The sequence below is a fragment of the Nematostella vectensis genome, chromosome 8 (genome assembly GCF_932526225.1).
Source record: "Nematostella vectensis chromosome 8, jaNemVect1.1, whole genome shotgun sequence".
Taxonomy (NCBI): domain Eukaryota; kingdom Metazoa; phylum Cnidaria; class Anthozoa; order Actiniaria; family Edwardsiidae; genus Nematostella; species Nematostella vectensis.
The window spans coordinates 12,324,451-12,340,775 of record NC_064041.1 but is presented as its reverse complement, the minus strand read 5'-3'; the positions used below and the strand labels follow the sequence as shown (position 1 = coordinate 12,340,775).

General features: G+C 50.9%; 1 protein-coding gene, 13 non-coding genes and 1 pseudogene across 14 annotated transcripts in view; 11 read left to right on the top strand and 4 right to left on the bottom strand.

Annotated features, from left to right (window-relative positions):
- The first annotated feature begins 141 nt into the window (after positions 1-141).
- LOC125570816 lies at positions 142-336 on the top strand. The gene has a single exon (XR_007313128.1). It is a non-coding gene; the product is annotated as a U2 spliceosomal RNA (small nuclear RNA).
- A 5,359-nt stretch (positions 337-5,695) lies between these two features.
- On the top strand, positions 5,696-5,899 carry LOC125570805 (annotated as a pseudogene).
- A 193-nt stretch (positions 5,900-6,092) lies between these two features.
- On the top strand, positions 6,093-6,258 carry LOC125570404. The gene has a single exon (XR_007312731.1). It is a non-coding gene; the product is annotated as a U1 spliceosomal RNA (small nuclear RNA).
- A 772-nt stretch (positions 6,259-7,030) lies between these two features.
- LOC125571003 lies at positions 7,031-7,149 on the bottom strand. The gene has a single exon (XR_007313313.1). It is a non-coding gene; the product is annotated as a 5S ribosomal RNA (ribosomal RNA).
- Positions 7,150-7,393: 244 nt separating this feature from the next.
- LOC125570737 lies at positions 7,394-7,586 on the top strand. The gene has a single exon (XR_007313062.1). It is a non-coding gene; the product is annotated as a U2 spliceosomal RNA (small nuclear RNA).
- Positions 7,587-7,779: 193 nt separating this feature from the next.
- On the top strand, positions 7,780-7,945 carry LOC125570403. Its single transcript, XR_007312730.1, has one exon. It is a non-coding gene; the product is annotated as a U1 spliceosomal RNA (small nuclear RNA).
- Positions 7,946-8,718: 773 nt separating this feature from the next.
- LOC125571001 lies at positions 8,719-8,837 on the bottom strand. The gene has a single exon (XR_007313311.1). It is a non-coding gene; the product is annotated as a 5S ribosomal RNA (ribosomal RNA).
- A 244-nt stretch (positions 8,838-9,081) lies between these two features.
- Positions 9,082-9,274, top strand: LOC125570476. The gene has a single exon (XR_007312801.1). It is a non-coding gene; the product is annotated as a U2 spliceosomal RNA (small nuclear RNA).
- Positions 9,275-9,467: 193 nt separating this feature from the next.
- LOC125570402 lies at positions 9,468-9,633 on the top strand. The gene has a single exon (XR_007312729.1). It is a non-coding gene; the product is annotated as a U1 spliceosomal RNA (small nuclear RNA).
- Positions 9,634-10,405: 772 nt separating this feature from the next.
- LOC125571000 lies at positions 10,406-10,524 on the bottom strand. Its single transcript, XR_007313310.1, has one exon. It is a non-coding gene; the product is annotated as a 5S ribosomal RNA (ribosomal RNA).
- Positions 10,525-10,781: 257 nt separating this feature from the next.
- Positions 10,782-10,974, top strand: LOC125570736. The gene has a single exon (XR_007313061.1). It is a non-coding gene; the product is annotated as a U2 spliceosomal RNA (small nuclear RNA).
- A 193-nt stretch (positions 10,975-11,167) lies between these two features.
- Positions 11,168-11,333, top strand: LOC125570401. The gene has a single exon (XR_007312728.1). It is a non-coding gene; the product is annotated as a U1 spliceosomal RNA (small nuclear RNA).
- A 772-nt stretch (positions 11,334-12,105) lies between these two features.
- On the bottom strand, positions 12,106-12,224 carry LOC125570999. The gene has a single exon (XR_007313309.1). It is a non-coding gene; the product is annotated as a 5S ribosomal RNA (ribosomal RNA).
- A 257-nt stretch (positions 12,225-12,481) lies between these two features.
- On the top strand, positions 12,482-12,676 carry LOC125570815. The gene has a single exon (XR_007313127.1). It is a non-coding gene; the product is annotated as a U2 spliceosomal RNA (small nuclear RNA).
- LOC125570279 overlaps positions 12,498-16,325 on the top strand; it is a 5,575-nt gene continuing 1,747 nt past the window's right edge. The window contains exon 1 of the mRNA XM_048731764.1: positions 12,498-14,025. Within this exon, the coding sequence (XP_048587721.1) occupies positions 12,777-14,025 (1,249 nt within the window). The 5' untranslated portion in view covers positions 12,498-12,776. The remainder of the gene's footprint in view (positions 14,026-16,325) is intronic.

The following is a 16,325-nucleotide window of genomic DNA, read 5'->3' as shown; positions in this document are numbered from 1 at the left end:
GCTCGTACGTGATAGCACTACGTTCATGACTGATTATCACATGTGATCTTAGGAGGCAGAAGGGCCTAAAACCGAGTCCGTCACCCACATGGCGGAGGCCTAGAATGATAAACGCTCCATGTAGTCCGAGCCAGATTCTGCATCGCTTCTCGGCCTTTTGGCTAAGATCAAGTGTAGTATCTGTTCTTATCGACCGAAGACGAGTGTAAGCCTCGGGTTTGAAGGTTAGATAAGAATAGACGAGGGTCTTCTCGTATAAGCGCCCTCGGCGTGGGAAAACCCGGATTACGTAATCACGTAAACACGTGTTTCGTTCTCTGGGAATTTCCACGGTATAACGCTTGATCTAGAGAAACCTGCTAGCACCAGGGCTTAGCAGGACCGCGCCCACAGCTTGGGAACGCCTCTAGAACACGTCCTGACCACGCCCTGACCACGCCCACCAAAATGGTTCCTCCAACGGAAAACGACATGGACACGCCCACGGACACGCCCACGGACACGCCCAAAGCCACGCCCACTGGAAAGACTATGTCTTACAGGGAGGCCGCTTTACAACAGCGAAAACCAACCGTCTTTCGGTCTTTCGCAGCCCTGCGGACAGTATGTCTGCGATACGACAGCACACCAGTCTCTGCGGCGGAGGTCCTGCGCGCCTTCCTGGGGACAGAAACCGCCGACATTGTCGGCACCGCCCAGGTTGTCTCTGGCCTAGAGGTCACCTTCAAAACCGAGCAGTCAGCTGTTCTCGCTGCCTCTCGAGGCCTCGACGTCGGCGGCCGCCACTACCAACTCGCCCCAGTCTCCGTGCGCAGAACGGCAGTCTCCGTATTTGTGCCTGTTGAGTTCCCGGATGACACCTTCCGCGACTTGATGACCAGATACGGAGACCTACACTCTATTTCGCGGCTTCATCACAAAGAGCCCGACCTGGCTGCTTTCGAAAATGGATGCCGCCTTGTCCTGTACGACAAGTTACTCCGTGACCTGCCAGCCCGCCTAACAACAAACGGAGCCTCTCTGAGCTTCAAATATACTGGGCAACCTCAGAGTTGCCTAAGATGCTCAGAGATAGGCCACGGTGTGAAAGAATGCACCAAACCGCGCCGACGCCCTCATCGCCGTCGTCGAGAAGAACTCACCACCGAACAGGAGCGCATGCAGTGCGCGCAGGAGGAGGAGACACTCCCACCACTATCGCCGGATCTGCCGCTACCGACAGAGACGGCCTCTGACCGCGAAAAGGACCAGGACGAGGCAGCTGCCCCCGCAACAGCGCAAGAGCACACAATCTCCGCGGATTCCCTTATACCAACAGAGTCCTCCCCAAAGACCGGCACCGAGGAACCCTCCCCGAAGACCGGAGAGAAAAGACCACCCGGTCTTCACTTAACGGACTCTCCCCCGCGAAAGGAAAGTCGAGCTGGAAGTCGAGCTGAAAACGAGCGGGCTTTCGTTAAAGATCTCAAATCAGACGCCCGCAGAATCGCTGGAGTGGACTCAAGCTCCCGACTGGACGCACTCGCCCTCTTTCTCCAGCACAAGCACGGTGATTACACGCACCAAAAGCTGCGACTCGCTGGACACGCAGCACAGAGCGAACTCCGCACCCGATGGGAGAACATGAAGGGGGAGCAGCGTGCTAAACAGCTGTTTGACAAGCTCTACCGCCAACATTTCCAACACCTCTACGAGGGTAAAGATGTGCATCATTAATCTTAACGTCATGGTTATGTTAACCTATATTTGTTTCACAATGGCGTTCTCGGTTTGCACGATTAACGTCAATGGCATCCACGAGGCGCCTAAACGTGAAAAAGTTTTTAGTGCGCTTCGCAGCATGAACTGCGATGTTGCGTTCGTGCAGGAGACCCACATTTCAACTGCCACGGAAGAGCAGCATTGGGAAAAGGAGTGGGGGGGACCGGCTTATTGGAGCTGTGGGTCTCCTCACGCGCGTGGCGTCGGAGTGCTGTTTAAGCCGTCCTTTAATTTCAAGTTTGTGAGCCTCAAACGGGATACTGAGGGCAGGTTCCTCAGCGTCCTCATTGAGGTTAACAAAACTCACTTCTCTTTGAACAACCTTTATGCTCCGAATCTCCCGGCAGAGAGAGTCGCCTTTTACGGAAATCTTTGGCGGCTCTCTCACCCGGGGGTACCCGCCATCATCGGAGGCGATTTTAATTGTGTAAGTAACTTAGCCCTAGATAAATGGGGGGGTAGCGCGCTTAGCGGTACATTAGGATACCCTGCTTTACATACCTTCCTTGAACGGTTCCGGGTCTTAGACCTCTATCGATCGTACTCACCATCGGGTACGGCAGTAACTTACATCACGCCTGATCGCAGGGTAGGAACACGGATCGATCGTATCTACGCCCCGGAACCTTTCATGCAGGGGGGGTCTTGTACCGTCAGGCCATTCCCTTTCTCAGACCACGCAGCCGTACATGCGCGCCTCACAATCCCCGACATCGAGCCAGCAGGGCGAGGTGTATGGAAATTTAATGTCTCGGTCCTGCAGAACGAGGACTTTCGCAAAAGCGTTCGCGCCTTCTGGCCCTCGTGGCAGCAGAAACGACCCCAGTTCCCAGACCGCCGGGTCTGGTGGGATTTGGGAAAATTTCACCTAAAGCGTCTTGCGATAGCCGCGTCGGTGCGTCTTTCCAAAGAAAAGCGACACCACATTGCCGCCCTAGAGAGGGAATACCAACGCCTAAACACGCGCGGTGCTGACGTCTCTCGCCTCCGTGCTATAAAGCAGGAGCTAGAAGACGCACAGACCCGCGTGCTAGAAGGGGTTAAAGTCCGCTCTAGAGCACAATGGCTTGAGGAAGGGGAAAAACCCACCCGGTATTTCTTCGGCCTAGAGAGCAACAATCGCACCAAACACAGCATCACCGAGCTTCACACCTCCAGCGGCCGTACAGCCTCAAACACCTCAGACATCTTGGCTGCGGTGCGCGAGTTTTACACCACGCTTTACACCGCTGAAACAACAGACCCTGAGGCTCAGGATTCCTTGCTCTCTAGGCTGGACGCTCGCCTTTCCGAGGAGGAGAGGTCTTCACTTGAATCCCCTTTATCTGAGGCTGATTGCCGTGAGGCCCTCACCCAGATGAAGAGGAACAAGACCCCCGGAGACGACGGTCTCCCAGCCGAGTTCTATCTCCGCTTCTGGGATTTAGTAGGGTGTGATCTGGTGGATACTTTAAATAGTGGATACGATCATACCCACCTCTCTGAATCCCAGACGCGGAGCATACTCTCGTTGCTCTTTAAAAAGGGAGATAGGCTTCTCCTCAAGAACTGGCGCCCAATCTCACTACTTAACGTAGATTACAAGATTGGCGCAAAAGCACTGGCAAACAGGCTGAAACCCGTACTCGCGTCAGTTCTTTCTCCTGATCAGACATGCGGGGTGCCGGGACGAAGCATCTTCGAGAACAACTTCCTAATCAGGGATATTCTCGACTATGCCGAAACTAAACGACTTCCCGGTGCCCTCATTGCACTTGATCAGGAAAAAGCTTTTGATAGAGTGGACAGAGATTTTCTCGATCGCGTTCTCGAGAAAATGAATTTCGGGCCTGTTTTTAGGCGCTGGATTAAGACTCTGTACAACGGCAGTAAAGCCTCGGTATGTAATAACGGCTGGCTCACGAGCTTCTTCCCCCTACAGCGCGGCGTCCGCCAAGGTTGCCCCCTTAGCCCCATGCTCTACTGCCTTTGTGCAGAGGTTCTGGGGAACGCGATCAGGAAAGACCCCCAGGTCACTGGTCTTCATCTTCCCCAGTCAAAAGCGACGGTTAAAACAACTCAGTACGCCGACGACACGACCCTCCTGCTGCGAGACTCTTACTCTATACGCAGGGCTTTCGCGCTAATTGGTACATACGAACGCGCTTCCGGAGCAAAGCTCAATGCCACGAAATCCGAAGGTCTCTGGATCGGTTCCTCTCGAGGATCTGACCAGACTCCGGTGGATATTAAGTGGCAGAGAGACAAGCTCCATATCCTTGGAATCTGGCACGGGTTTGGAGACCTGACCGAGTTTAACTGGGCACCTCGCGTAGAAAAACTCGAAAAAACCCTCACCTTGTGGCGCAGCCGGACTCTATCCCTGAAGGGCAAAGTTCTAATAACCAATGTACTCGGGATGAGCAAACTCTGGTACACAGCCAGTGTGCTAAGAATGCCCCCTCCTGTAGCCACAAAGGTGAACAAACTTGTCTGGGATTTTGTCTGGTCTGGTAAGACCCCCCAGGTTAGCAGAGAAAAGTGCGTGCAACCGCGAGAAAAGGGAGGCCTGGCGGCCATCCACATTCAGTCAAAGGTGAAATCCCTGCAGCTGAAATGGATTGCACAAGTGGCTAACCCTGACAATAACGCTCCATGGGCAAACCTAGCGCGCTATTGGACTAGCCGCAAGCTCGGTATCCGTGAGGAGTGGAATTGGCTGAAAGGCAATTCCGCCCCGGTCGCGGCGCCTGGAAAACGACCCAGGGTCTATGACGATCTCCTCCAGGCCATGGCGGAGATCAAGCCTTGGCTAGCTTCCGCTCCCCTCCGAGCGCTGAAGGTTAAAAACATCTACTCGGAGTTTGTAGCACTCCTCCCTAATCCAAGCAAAGCTCAACAGACGTGGGAAGACAGACTGCGACTGCCAGGGATTCCCTGGTTCTCAGTCTGGCGGAACACATACGGCGGGCTGAGCACGAATTGGGAGAGCGACCTGCTGTGGAAGATCCGCCACCGCGTGGTTCGCACAGCGAGTTTCCTCACCAGCCACATGCACTGCACGTTTTCGCCGAAATGCCACCGCTGTGGCAGGACCGAGACATTAAAGCACGTGTTTTTATCTTGCGACTTTGCGACGCGGGTTTGGGACTGGGCATTTCCTATAGCTGAGCGGATTAACGCTACTCCCCTAACCCGTAATGTTAACACTGTCATCCTTACTCTTGGACTATCCACAGCTAAGGGTGACAAGAGCAAAACTAACTTAGTGGTGTACATCTTTAAACTCATACTATGGTGTCTGTGGACTGCAAGGAACACTTCTCTATTCGAGAAGAGACAAGCAGAAATAGTCAGTGTAGCTAAATATAAGATCAGAGAGAGGATAGAGAGGGACGCGGCCGTCCTCGGACCTCTTGCCGCGTATAGCCGCTGGGGCATCAATGATGTCCTCTGCTGCTGGCGGGGCGAGGCCCTCTCTGTCCTCGTATAGCACACAATAAAACCGGGCAACCCAGGGCAACTCGCCCCGGGCCCCATCGCATTACTTCTCCTTCCCTTGCCTATCGCTGTCCACTTAATTGTGCGCATGGCGATCTGGCTACCCCCCTCTTTTCCACCACTGTCCACTTAATTGTAAGCACGGTGGCTGGAGAAACATCAATACCCCCTCCGCCCCTCACTGTCCTCCCACCTGTGGAAACAGCGAGGAGGCCAACATGTATCCAATGTACAACTCCAAATATATAATGCCATAAGCGGTGAAATAAACCGCGTGAACAATGGGAGGAGCGAGGCTTCCGGGGGGATTAACGCCTCTGTCGTGCAAGAGCCGGAGAGGCGGATTTCTCCCGGGATCCCTCTCTTCTCTAAAACTACACATTATCGATATTGTCAAAACAACCATTGTAATCAAGATTAGATATAGTCCTCAACTGGATTTAAAGATTGTATAATAGATTTGATTTATTGTAAATAAACTATTCAAATACAAAAAAAAAGTATCTGTTCTTATCAGCTTAATATCTGATACGCTGCTCATTGAGTAGCTCATATATTAAACTGATTTTTGGAAACTGGCTGTGGAATAAGCGGCTTGCTGCGTCCCAGCCACGGGTTGTCTCGGTATTGCACTACCTCCGAGTACGGCCCCCTTCCCTTTCGGGAAGACACATTCAAGCAACACCTCGAGCATCATTTACGTGCTGTTCATGCGAGCTATAGCGGGAGAGATCAATAAGAGACAGGATCGTCATTAAGACGACGGGTCATAATCACCGCGATGCACCGTTCCCACATGGAGGATGAAATCAGCCGGGGACAGTCGGTGTACAGGGACGCCAAATAAACTCATACTTACCTGACGCGGGAGGTTTACCGTGATCACCAAGGCGGTCCTCTCAGGGTGAGGCCCTCTCATTGCACTTCGATTGGGTTGACCCCTGCGATTACCCCAAATGTGGGTAACTCGAGCGTATAATTTCTGGTAGTGGGGACCTGCGTTCGCGCTAGTCCCCGAACAATACGAATCAAGTGTAATCACAACACAATCACAACGAGCGACTCGAGAGCACGGACTTCACACCGCTTGTAATCAGTCAACTATTGTAAAATTTCTAACTTCTAATAGCGAACAACTTGCTCTCACATTACCGTCATGGTGGGCAGAGGCTTTAGTCGTGTTTGGTCTGCATTCTAGCGGTGTTTTTGCGATGAAACGAGCGAAGGTGAGCTGTGTTTTGATCAGTTGTTGCTAACCGGCGATGAAAGTTCAGTGCGACTGTTTCGTCACTAAAATAGAACAGTGGAATACGCGCGCTGCTTTGCAACCTTCGCGCTTTATTCTAGTGAGTGAAAACATGATCTCGAAAAGCATTTATTTGGACAAGCTTTACGCTATGAATGGCATCTCAGCTTGTATGAGATGTGAGCTGAGTAATGTTCGTGTTCACTCGCGGTGTAAACGCGCGACCAATGCGATAATACTGCGCACTTTCTCTCATAGTATTTTACTGCATTGAGAGACATTTCCTATGCGAGTACTAACGCTCTTACAGGCTTTCACAATCCACTGATCTGATCGCTTGTAATATTATGACTCTACTTGAATCTGCTGAACGTTTGCGAACGTTTACGACCGCGATTTTGATTACAATACGGTCGCTGAGTATGCCTGAATTGTCTATAGATCGAGTTGAGAACGCATACAACTGAGGCATTTCTTTAGCTTAGACAATGATCAACCTGCACTAACTTTTTCTTTATAGTTTAGAAAAAAATGAAAAAGAAATGCCTACAGCACGCGGTATTCCCAGGCGGTCACCCATCCAAGTACTAACCGCGCCCAATCGAGCTTAACTTCGGTGATCGGACGAGAACCGGTGTTTTCTCGATGGTATGGCCGTAGACGAAAGATCTCGGTGATATTTTAGACTTTTATAGCGGTGCGGTGAGAACGTACGCACGCACTAGCGCGGTAAAAATGTCTCATTGCACTCGCAAAGACGGTGTATCAAGCGAATACTGCTCGTACGTTCATGACTGATCATCACATGTGATCTTAGGAGGCAGAAGGGCCTAAAACCGAGTCCGTCACCCACATGGCGGAGGCCTAGAATGATAAACGCTCCATGTAGTCCGAGCCAGATTCTGCATCGCTTCTCGGCCTTTTGGCTAAGATCAAGTGTAGTATCTGTTCTTATCAGCTTAATATCTGATACGCTGCTCATTGAGTAGCTCATATATTAAACTGATTTTTGGAAACTGGCTGTGGAATAAGCGGCTTGCTGCGTCCCAGCCACGGGTTGTCTCGGTATTGCACTACCTCCGAGTACGGCCCCCTTCCCTTTCGGGAAGACACATTCAAGCAACACCTCGAGCATCATTTACGTGCTGTTCATGCGAGCTATAGCGGGAGAGATCAATAAGAGACAGGATCGTCATTAAGACGACGGGTCATAATCACCGCGATGCACCGTTCCCACATGGAGGATGAAATCAGCCGGGGACAGTCGGTGTACAGGGACGCCAAATAAACTCATACTTACCTGACGCGGGAGGTTTACCGTGATCACCAAGGCGGTCCTCTCAGGGTGAGGCCCTCTCATTGCACTTCGATTGGGTTGACCCCTGCGATTACCCCAAATGTGGGTAACTCGAGCGTATAATTTCTGGTAGTGGGGACCTGCGTTCGCGCTAGTCCCCGAACAATACGAATCAAGTGTAATCACAACACAATCACAACGAGCGACTCGAGAGCACGGACTTCACACCGCTTGTAATCAGTCAACTATTGTAAAATTTCTAACTTCTAATAGCGAACAACTTGCTCTCACATTACCGTCATGGTGGGCAGAGGCTTTAGTCGTGTTTGGTCTGCATTCTAGCGGTGTTTTTGCGATGAAACGAGCGAAGGTGAGCTGTGTTTTGATCAGTTGTTGCTAACCGGCGATGAAAGTTCAGTGCGACTGTTTCGTCACTAAAATAGAACAGTGGAATACGCGCGCTGCTTTGCAACCTTCGCGCTTTATTCTAGTGAGTGAAAACATGATCTCGAAAAGCATTTATTTGGACAAGGTTTACGCTATGAATGGCATCTCAGCTTGTATGAGATGTGAGCTGAGTAATAATCGTGTTCACTCGCGGTGTAAACGCGCGACCAATGCGATAATACTGCGCACTTTCTCTCATAGTATTTTACTGCATTGAGAGACATTTCCTATGCGAGTACTAACGCTCTCACAGGCTTTCACAATCCACTAATCTGATCGCTTGTAATATTATGACTCTACTTGAATCTGCTGAACGTTTGCGAACGTTTACGACCGCGATTTTGATTACAATACGGTCGCTGAGTATGCCTGAATTGTCTATAGATCGAGTTGAGAACGCATACAACTGAGGGATTTCTTTAGCTTAGACAATGATCAACCTGCACTGACTTTTTCTTTATAGTTTAGAAAAAAAATGAAAAAGAAATGCCTACAGCACGCGGTATTCCCAGGCGGTCACCCATCCAAGTACTAACCGCGCCCAATCGAGCTTAACTTCGGTGATCGGACGAGAACCGGTGTTTTCTCGATGGTATGGCCGTAGACGAAAGATCTCGGTGATATTTTAGACTTTTATAGCGGTGCGGTGAGAACGTACGCACGCACTAGCGCGGTAAAAATGTCTCATTGCACTCGCAAAGACGGTGTATCAAGCGAATACTGCTCGTACGTTCATGACTGATCATCACATGTGATCTTAGGAGGCAGAAGGGCCTAAAACCGAGTCCGTCACCCACATGGCGGAGGCCTAGAATGATAAACGCTCCATGTAGTCCGAGCCAGATTCTGCATCGCTTCTCGGCCTTTTGGCTAAGATCAAGTGTAGTATCTGTTCTTATCAGCTTAATATCTGATACGCTGCTCATTGAGTAGCTCATATATTAAACTGATTTTTGGAAACTGGCTGTGGAATAAGCGGCTTGCTGCGTCCCAGCCACGGGTTGTCTCGGTATTGCACTACCTCCGAGTACAGCCCCCTTCCCTTTCGGGAAGACACATTCAAGCAACACCTCGAGCATCATTTACGTGCTGTTCATGCGAGCTATAGCGGGAGAGATCAATAAGAGACAGGATCGTCATTAAGACGACGGGTCATAATCACCGCGATGCACCGTTCCCACATGGAGGATGAAATCAGCCGGGGACAGTCGGTGTACAGGGACGCCAAATAAACTCATACTTACCTGACGCGGGAGGTTTACCGTGATCACCAAGGCGGTCCTCTCAGGGTGAGGCCCTCTCATTGCACTTCGATTGGGTTGACCCCTGCGATTACCCCAAATGTGGGTAACTCGAGCGTATAATTTCTGGTAGTGGGGACCTGCGTTCGCGCTAGTCCCCGAACAATACGAATCAAGTGTAATCACAACACAATCACAACGAGCGACTCGAGAGCACGGACTTCACACCGCTTGTAATCAGTCAACTATTGTAAAATTTCTAACTTCTAATAGCGAACAACTTGCTCTCACATTACCGTCATGGTGGGCAGAGGCTTTAGTCGTGTTTGGTCTGCATTCTAGCGGTGTTTTTGCGATGAAACGAGCGAAGGTGAGCTGTGTTTTGATCAGTTGTTGCTAACCGGCGATGAAAGTTCAGTGCGACTGTTTCGTCACTAAAATAGAACAGTGGAATACGCGCGCTGCTTTGCAACCTTCGCGCTTTATTCTAGTGAGTGAAAACATGATCTCGAAAAGCATTTATTTGGACAAGGTTTACGCTATGAATGGCATCTCAGCTTGTATGAGATGTGAGCTGAGTAATGTTCGTGTTCACTCGCGGTGTAAACGCGCGACCAATGCGATAATACTGCGCACTTTCTCTCATAGTATTTTACTGCATTGAGAGACATTTCCTATGCGAGTACTAACGCTCTTACAGGCTTTCACAATCCACTGATCTGATCGCTTGTAATATTATGACTCTACTTGAATCTGCTGAACGTTTGCGAACGTTTACGACCGCGATTTTGATTACAATACGGTCGCTGAGTATGCCTGAATTGTCTATAGATCGAGTTGAGAACGCATACAACTGAGGCATTTCTTTAGCTTAGACAATGATCAACCTGCACTAACTTTTTCTTTATAGTTTAGAAAAAAATGAAAAAGAAATGCCTACAGCACGCGGTATTCCCAGGCGGTCACCCATCCAAGTACTAACCGCGCCCAATCGAGCTTAACTTCGGTGATCGGACGAGAACCGGTGTTTTCTCGATGGTATGGCCGTAGACGAAAGATCTCGGTGATATTTTAGACTTTTATAGCGGTGCGGTGAGAACGTACGCACGCACTAGCGCGGTAAAAATGTCTCATTGCACTCGCAAAGACGGTGTATCAAGCGAATACTGCTCGTACGTGATAGCACTACGTTCATGACTGATCATCACATGTGATCTTAGGAGGCAGAAGGGCCTAAAACCGAGTCCGTCACCCACATGGCGGAGGCCTAGAATGATAAACGCTCCATGTAGTCCGAGCCAGATTCTGCATCGCTTCTCGGCCTTTTGGCTAAGATCAAGTGTAGTATCTGTTCTTATCAGCTTAATATCTGATACGCTGCTCATTGAGTAGCTCATATATTAAACTGATTTTTGGAAACTGGCTGTGGAATAAGCGGCTTGCTGCGTCCCAGCCACGGGTTGTCTCGGTATTGCACTACCTCCGAGTACGGCCCCCTTCCCTTTCGGGAAGACACATTCAAGCAACACCTCGAGCATCATTTACGTGCTGTTCATGCGAGCTATAGCGGGAGAGATCAATAAGAGACAGGATCGTCATTAAGACGACGGGTCATAATCACCGCGATGCACCGTTCCCACATGGAGGATGAAATCAGCCGGGGACAGTCGGTGTACAGGGACGCCAAATAAACTCATACTTACCTGACGCGGGAGGTTTACCGTGATCACCAAGGCGGTCCTCTCAGGGTGAGGCCCTCTCATTGCACTTCGATTGGGTTGACCCCTGCGATTACCCCAAATGTGGGTAACTCGAGCGTATAATTTCTGGTAGTGGGGACCTGCGTTCGCGCTAGTCCCCGAACAATACGAATCAAGTGTAATCACAACACAATCACAACGAGCGACTCGAGAGCACGGACTTCACACCGCTTGTAATCAGTCAACTATTGTAAAATTTCTAACTTCTAATAGCGAACAACTTGCTCTCACATTACCGTCATGGTGGGCAGAGGCTTTAGTCGTGTTTGGTCTGCATTCTAGCGGTGTTTTTGCGATGAAACGAGCGAAGGTGAGCTGTGTTTTGATCAGTTGTTGCTAACCGGCGATGAAAGTTCAGTGCGACTGTTTCGTCACTAAAATAGAACAGTGGAATACGCGCGCTGCTTTGCAACCTTCGCGCTTTATTCTAGTGAGTGAAAACATGATCTCGAAAAGCATTTATTTGGACAAGGTTTACGCTATGAATGGCATCTCAGCTTGTATGAGATGTGAGCTGAGTAATGTTCGTGTTCACTCGCGGTGTAAACGCGCGACCAATGCGATAATACTGCGCACTTTCTCTCATAGTATTTTACTGCATTGAGAGACATTTCCTATGCGAGTACTAACGCTCTTACAGGCTTTCACAATCCACTGATCTGATCGCTTGTAATATTATGACTCTACTTGAATCTGCTGAACGTTTGCGAACGTTTACGACCGCGATTTTGATTACAATACGGTCGCTGAGTATGCCTGAATTGTCTATAGATCGAGTTGAGAACGCATACAACTGAGGCATTTCTTTAGCTTAGACAATGATCAACCTGCACTAACTTTTTCTTTATAGTTTAGAAAAAAATGAAAAAGAAATGCCTACAGCACGCGGTATTCCCAGGCGGTCACCCATCCAAGTACTAACCGCGCCCAATCGAGCTTAACTTCGGTGATCGGACGAGAACCGGTGTTTTCTCGATGGTATGGCCGTAGACGAAAGATCTCGGTGATATTTTAGACTTTTATAGCGGTGCGGTGAGAACGTACGCACGCACTAGCGCGGTAAAAATGTCTCATTGCACTCGCAAAGACGGTGTATCAAGCGAATACTGCTCGTACGTGATAGCACTACGTTCATGACTGATCATCACATGTGATCTTAGGAGGCAGAAGGGCCTAAAACCGAGTCCGTCACCCACATGGTGGAGGCCTAGAATGATAAACGCTCCATGTAGTCCGAGCCAGATTCTGCATCGCTTCTCGGCCTTTTGGCTAAGATCAAGTGTAGTATCTGTTCTTATCGACCGAAGACGAGTGTAAGCCTCGGGTTTGAAGGTTAGATAAGAATAGACGAGGGTCTTCTCGTATAAGCGCCCTCGGCGTGGGAAAACCCGGATTACGTAATCACGTAAACACGTGTTTCGTTCTCTGGGAATTTCCACGGTATAACGCTTGATCTAGAGAAACCTGCTAGCACCAGGGCTTAGCAGGACCGCGCCCACAGCTTGGGAACGCCTCTAGAACACGCCCTGACCACGCCCACCAAAATGGTTCCTCCAACAGAAAACGACATGGACACGCCCACGGACACGCCCACGGACACGCCCAAAGCCACGCCCACTGGAAAGACTATGTCTTACAGGGAGGCCGCTTTACAACAGCGAAAACCAACCGTCTTTCGGTCTTTCGCAGCCCTGCGGACAGTACGTCTGCGATACGACAGCACACCAGTCTCTGCGGCGGAGGTCCTGCGCGCCTTCCTGGGGACAGAAACCGCCGACATTGTCGGCACCGCCCAGGTGGTCTCTGGCCTAGAGGTCACCTTCAAAACCGAGCAGTCAGCTGTTCTCGCTGCCTCTCGAGGCCTCGACGTCGGCGGCCGCCACTACCAACTCGCCCCAGTCTCCGTGCGCAGAACGGCAGTCTCCGTATTTGTGCCTGTTGAGTTCCCGGATGACACCTTCCGCGACTTGATGACCAGATACGGAGACCTACACTCTATTTCGCGGCTTCATCACAAAGAGCCCGACCTGGCTGCTTTCGAAAATGGATGCCGCCTTGTCCTGTACGACAAGTTACTCCGTGACCTGCCAGCCCGCCTAACAACAAACGGAGCCTCTCTGAGCTTCAAATATACTGGGCAACCTCAGAGTTGCCTAAGATGCTCAGAGATAGGCCACGGTGTGAAAGAATGCACCAAACCGCGCCGACGCCCTCATCGCCGTCGTCGAGAAGAACTCACCACCGAACAGGAGCGCATGCAGTGCGCGCAGGAGGAGGAGACACTCCCACCACTATCGCCGGATCTGCCGCTACCGACAGAGACGGCCTCTGACAGCGAAAAGGACCAGGACGAGGCAGCTGCCCCCGCAACAGCGCAAGAGCACACAATCTCCGCGGATTCCCTTATACCAACAGAGTCCTCCCCAAAGACCGGCACCGAGGAACCCTCCCCGAAGACCGGAGAGAAAAGACCACCCGGTCTTCACTTAACGGACTCTCCCCCGCGAAAGGAAAGTCGAGCTGGAAGTCGAGCTGAAAACGAGCGGGCTTTCGTAAAAGATCTCAAATCAGACGCCCGCAGAATCGCTGGAGTGGACTCAAGCTCCCGACTGGACGCACTCGCCCTCTTTCTCCAGCACAAGCACGGTGATTACACGCACCAAAAGCTGCGACTCGCTGGACACGCAGCACAGAGCGAACTCCGCACCCGATGGGAGAACATGAAGGGGGAGCAGCGTGCTAAACAGCTGTTTGACAAGCTCTACCGCCAACATTTCCAACACCTCTACGAGGGTAAAGATGTGCATCATTAATCTTAACGTCATGGTTATGTTAACCTATATTTGTTTCACAATGGCGTTCTCGGTTTGCACGATTAACGTCAATGGCATCCACGAGGCGCCTAAACGTGAAAAAGTTTTTAGTGCGCTTCGCAGCATGAACTGCGATGTTGCGTTCGTGCAGGAGACCCACATTTCAACTGCCACGGAAGAGCAGCATTGGGAAAAGGAGTGGGGGGGACCGGCTTATTGGAGCTGTGGGTCTCCTCACGCGCGTGGCGTCGGAGTGCTGTTTAAGCCGTCCTTTAATTTCAAGTTTGTGAGCCTCAAACGGGATACTGAGGGCAGGTTCCTCAGCGTCCTCATTGAGGTTAACAAAACTCACTTCTCTTTGAACAACCTTTATGCTCCGAATCTCCCGGCAGAGAGAGTCGCCTTTTACGGAAATCTTTGGCGGCTCTCTCACCCGGGGGTACCCGCCATCATCGGAGGCGATTTTAATTGTGTAAGTAACTTAGCCCTAGATAAATGGGGGGGTAGCGCGCTTAGCGGTACATTAGGATACCCTGCTTTACATACCTTCCTTGAACGGTTCCGGGTCTTAGACCTCTATCGATCGTACTCACCATCGGGTACGGCAGTAACTTACATCACGCCTGATCGCAGGGTAGGAACACGGATCGATCGTATCTACGCCCCGGAACCTTTCATGCAGGGGGGGTCTTGTACCGTCAGGCCATTCCCTTTCTCAGACCACGCAGCCGTACATGCGCGCCTCACAATCCCCGACATCGAGCCAGCAGGGCGAGGTGTATGGAAATTTAATGTCTCGGTCCTGCAGAACGAGGACTTTCGCAAAAGCGTTCGCGCCTTCTGGCCCTCGTGGCAGCAGAAACGACCCCAGTTCCCAGACCGCCGGGTCTGGTGGGATTTGGGAAAATTTCACCTAAAGCGTCTTGCGATAGCCGCGTCGGTGCGTCTTTCCAAAGAAAAGCGACACCACATTGCCGCCCTAGAGAGGGAATACCAACGCCTAAACACGCGCGGTGCTGACGTCTCTCGCCTCCGTGCTATAAAGCAGGAGCTAGAAGACGCACAGACCCGCGTGCTAGAAGGGGTTAAAGTCCGCTCTAGAGCACAATGGCTTGAGGAAGGGGAAAAACCCACCCGGTATTTCTTCGGCCTAGAGAGCAACAATCGCACCAAACACAGCATCACCGAGCTTCACACCTCCAGCGGCCGTACAGCCTCAAACACCTCAGACATCTTGGCTGCGGTGCGCGAGTTTTACACCACGCTTTACACCGCTGAAACAACAGACCCTGAGGCTCAGGATTCCTTGCTCTCTAGGCTGGACGCTCGCCTTTCCGAGGAGGAGAGGTCTTCACTTGAATCCCCTTTATCTGAGGCTGATTGCCGTGAGGCCCTCACCCAGATGAAGAGGAACAAGACCCCCGGAGACGACGGTCTCCCAGCCGAGTTCTATCTCCGCTTCTGGGATTTAGTAGGGTGTGATCTGGTGGATACTTTAAATAGTGGATACGATCATACCCACCTCTCTGAATCCCAGACGCGGAGCATACTCTCGTTGCTCTTTAAAAAGGGAGATAGGCTTCTCCTCAAGAACTGGCGCCCAATCTCACTACTTAACGTAGATTACAAGATTGGCGCAAAAGCACTGGCAAACAGGCTGAAACCCGTACTCGCGTCAGTTCTTTCTCCTGATCAGACATGCGGGGTGCCGGGACGAAGCATCTTCGAGAACAACTTCCTAATCAGGGATATTCTCGACTATGCCGAAACTAAACGACTTCCCGGTGCCCTCATTGCACTTGATCAGGGAAAAGCTTTTGATAGAGTGGACAGATATTTTCTCGATCGCGTTCTCGAGAAAATGAATTTCGGGCCTGTTTTTAGGCGCTGGATTAAGACTCTGTACAACGGCAGTAAAGCCTCGGTATGTAATAACGGCTGGCTCACGAGCTTCTTCCCCCTACAGCGCGGCGTCCGCCAAGGTTGCCCCCTTAGCCCCATGCTCTACTGCCTTTGTGCAGAGGTTCTGGGGAACGCGATCAGGAAAGACCCTCAGGTCACCGGTCTTCATCTTCCCCAGTCAAAAGCGACGGTTAAAACAACTCAGTACGCCGACGACACGACCCTCCTGCTGCGAGACTCTTACTCTATACGCAGGGCTTTCGCGCTAATTGGTACATACGAACGCGCTTCCGGAGCAAAGCTCAATGCCACGAAATCCGAAGGTCTCTGGATCGGTTCCTCTCGAGGATCTGACCAGACTCCGGTGGATATTAAGTG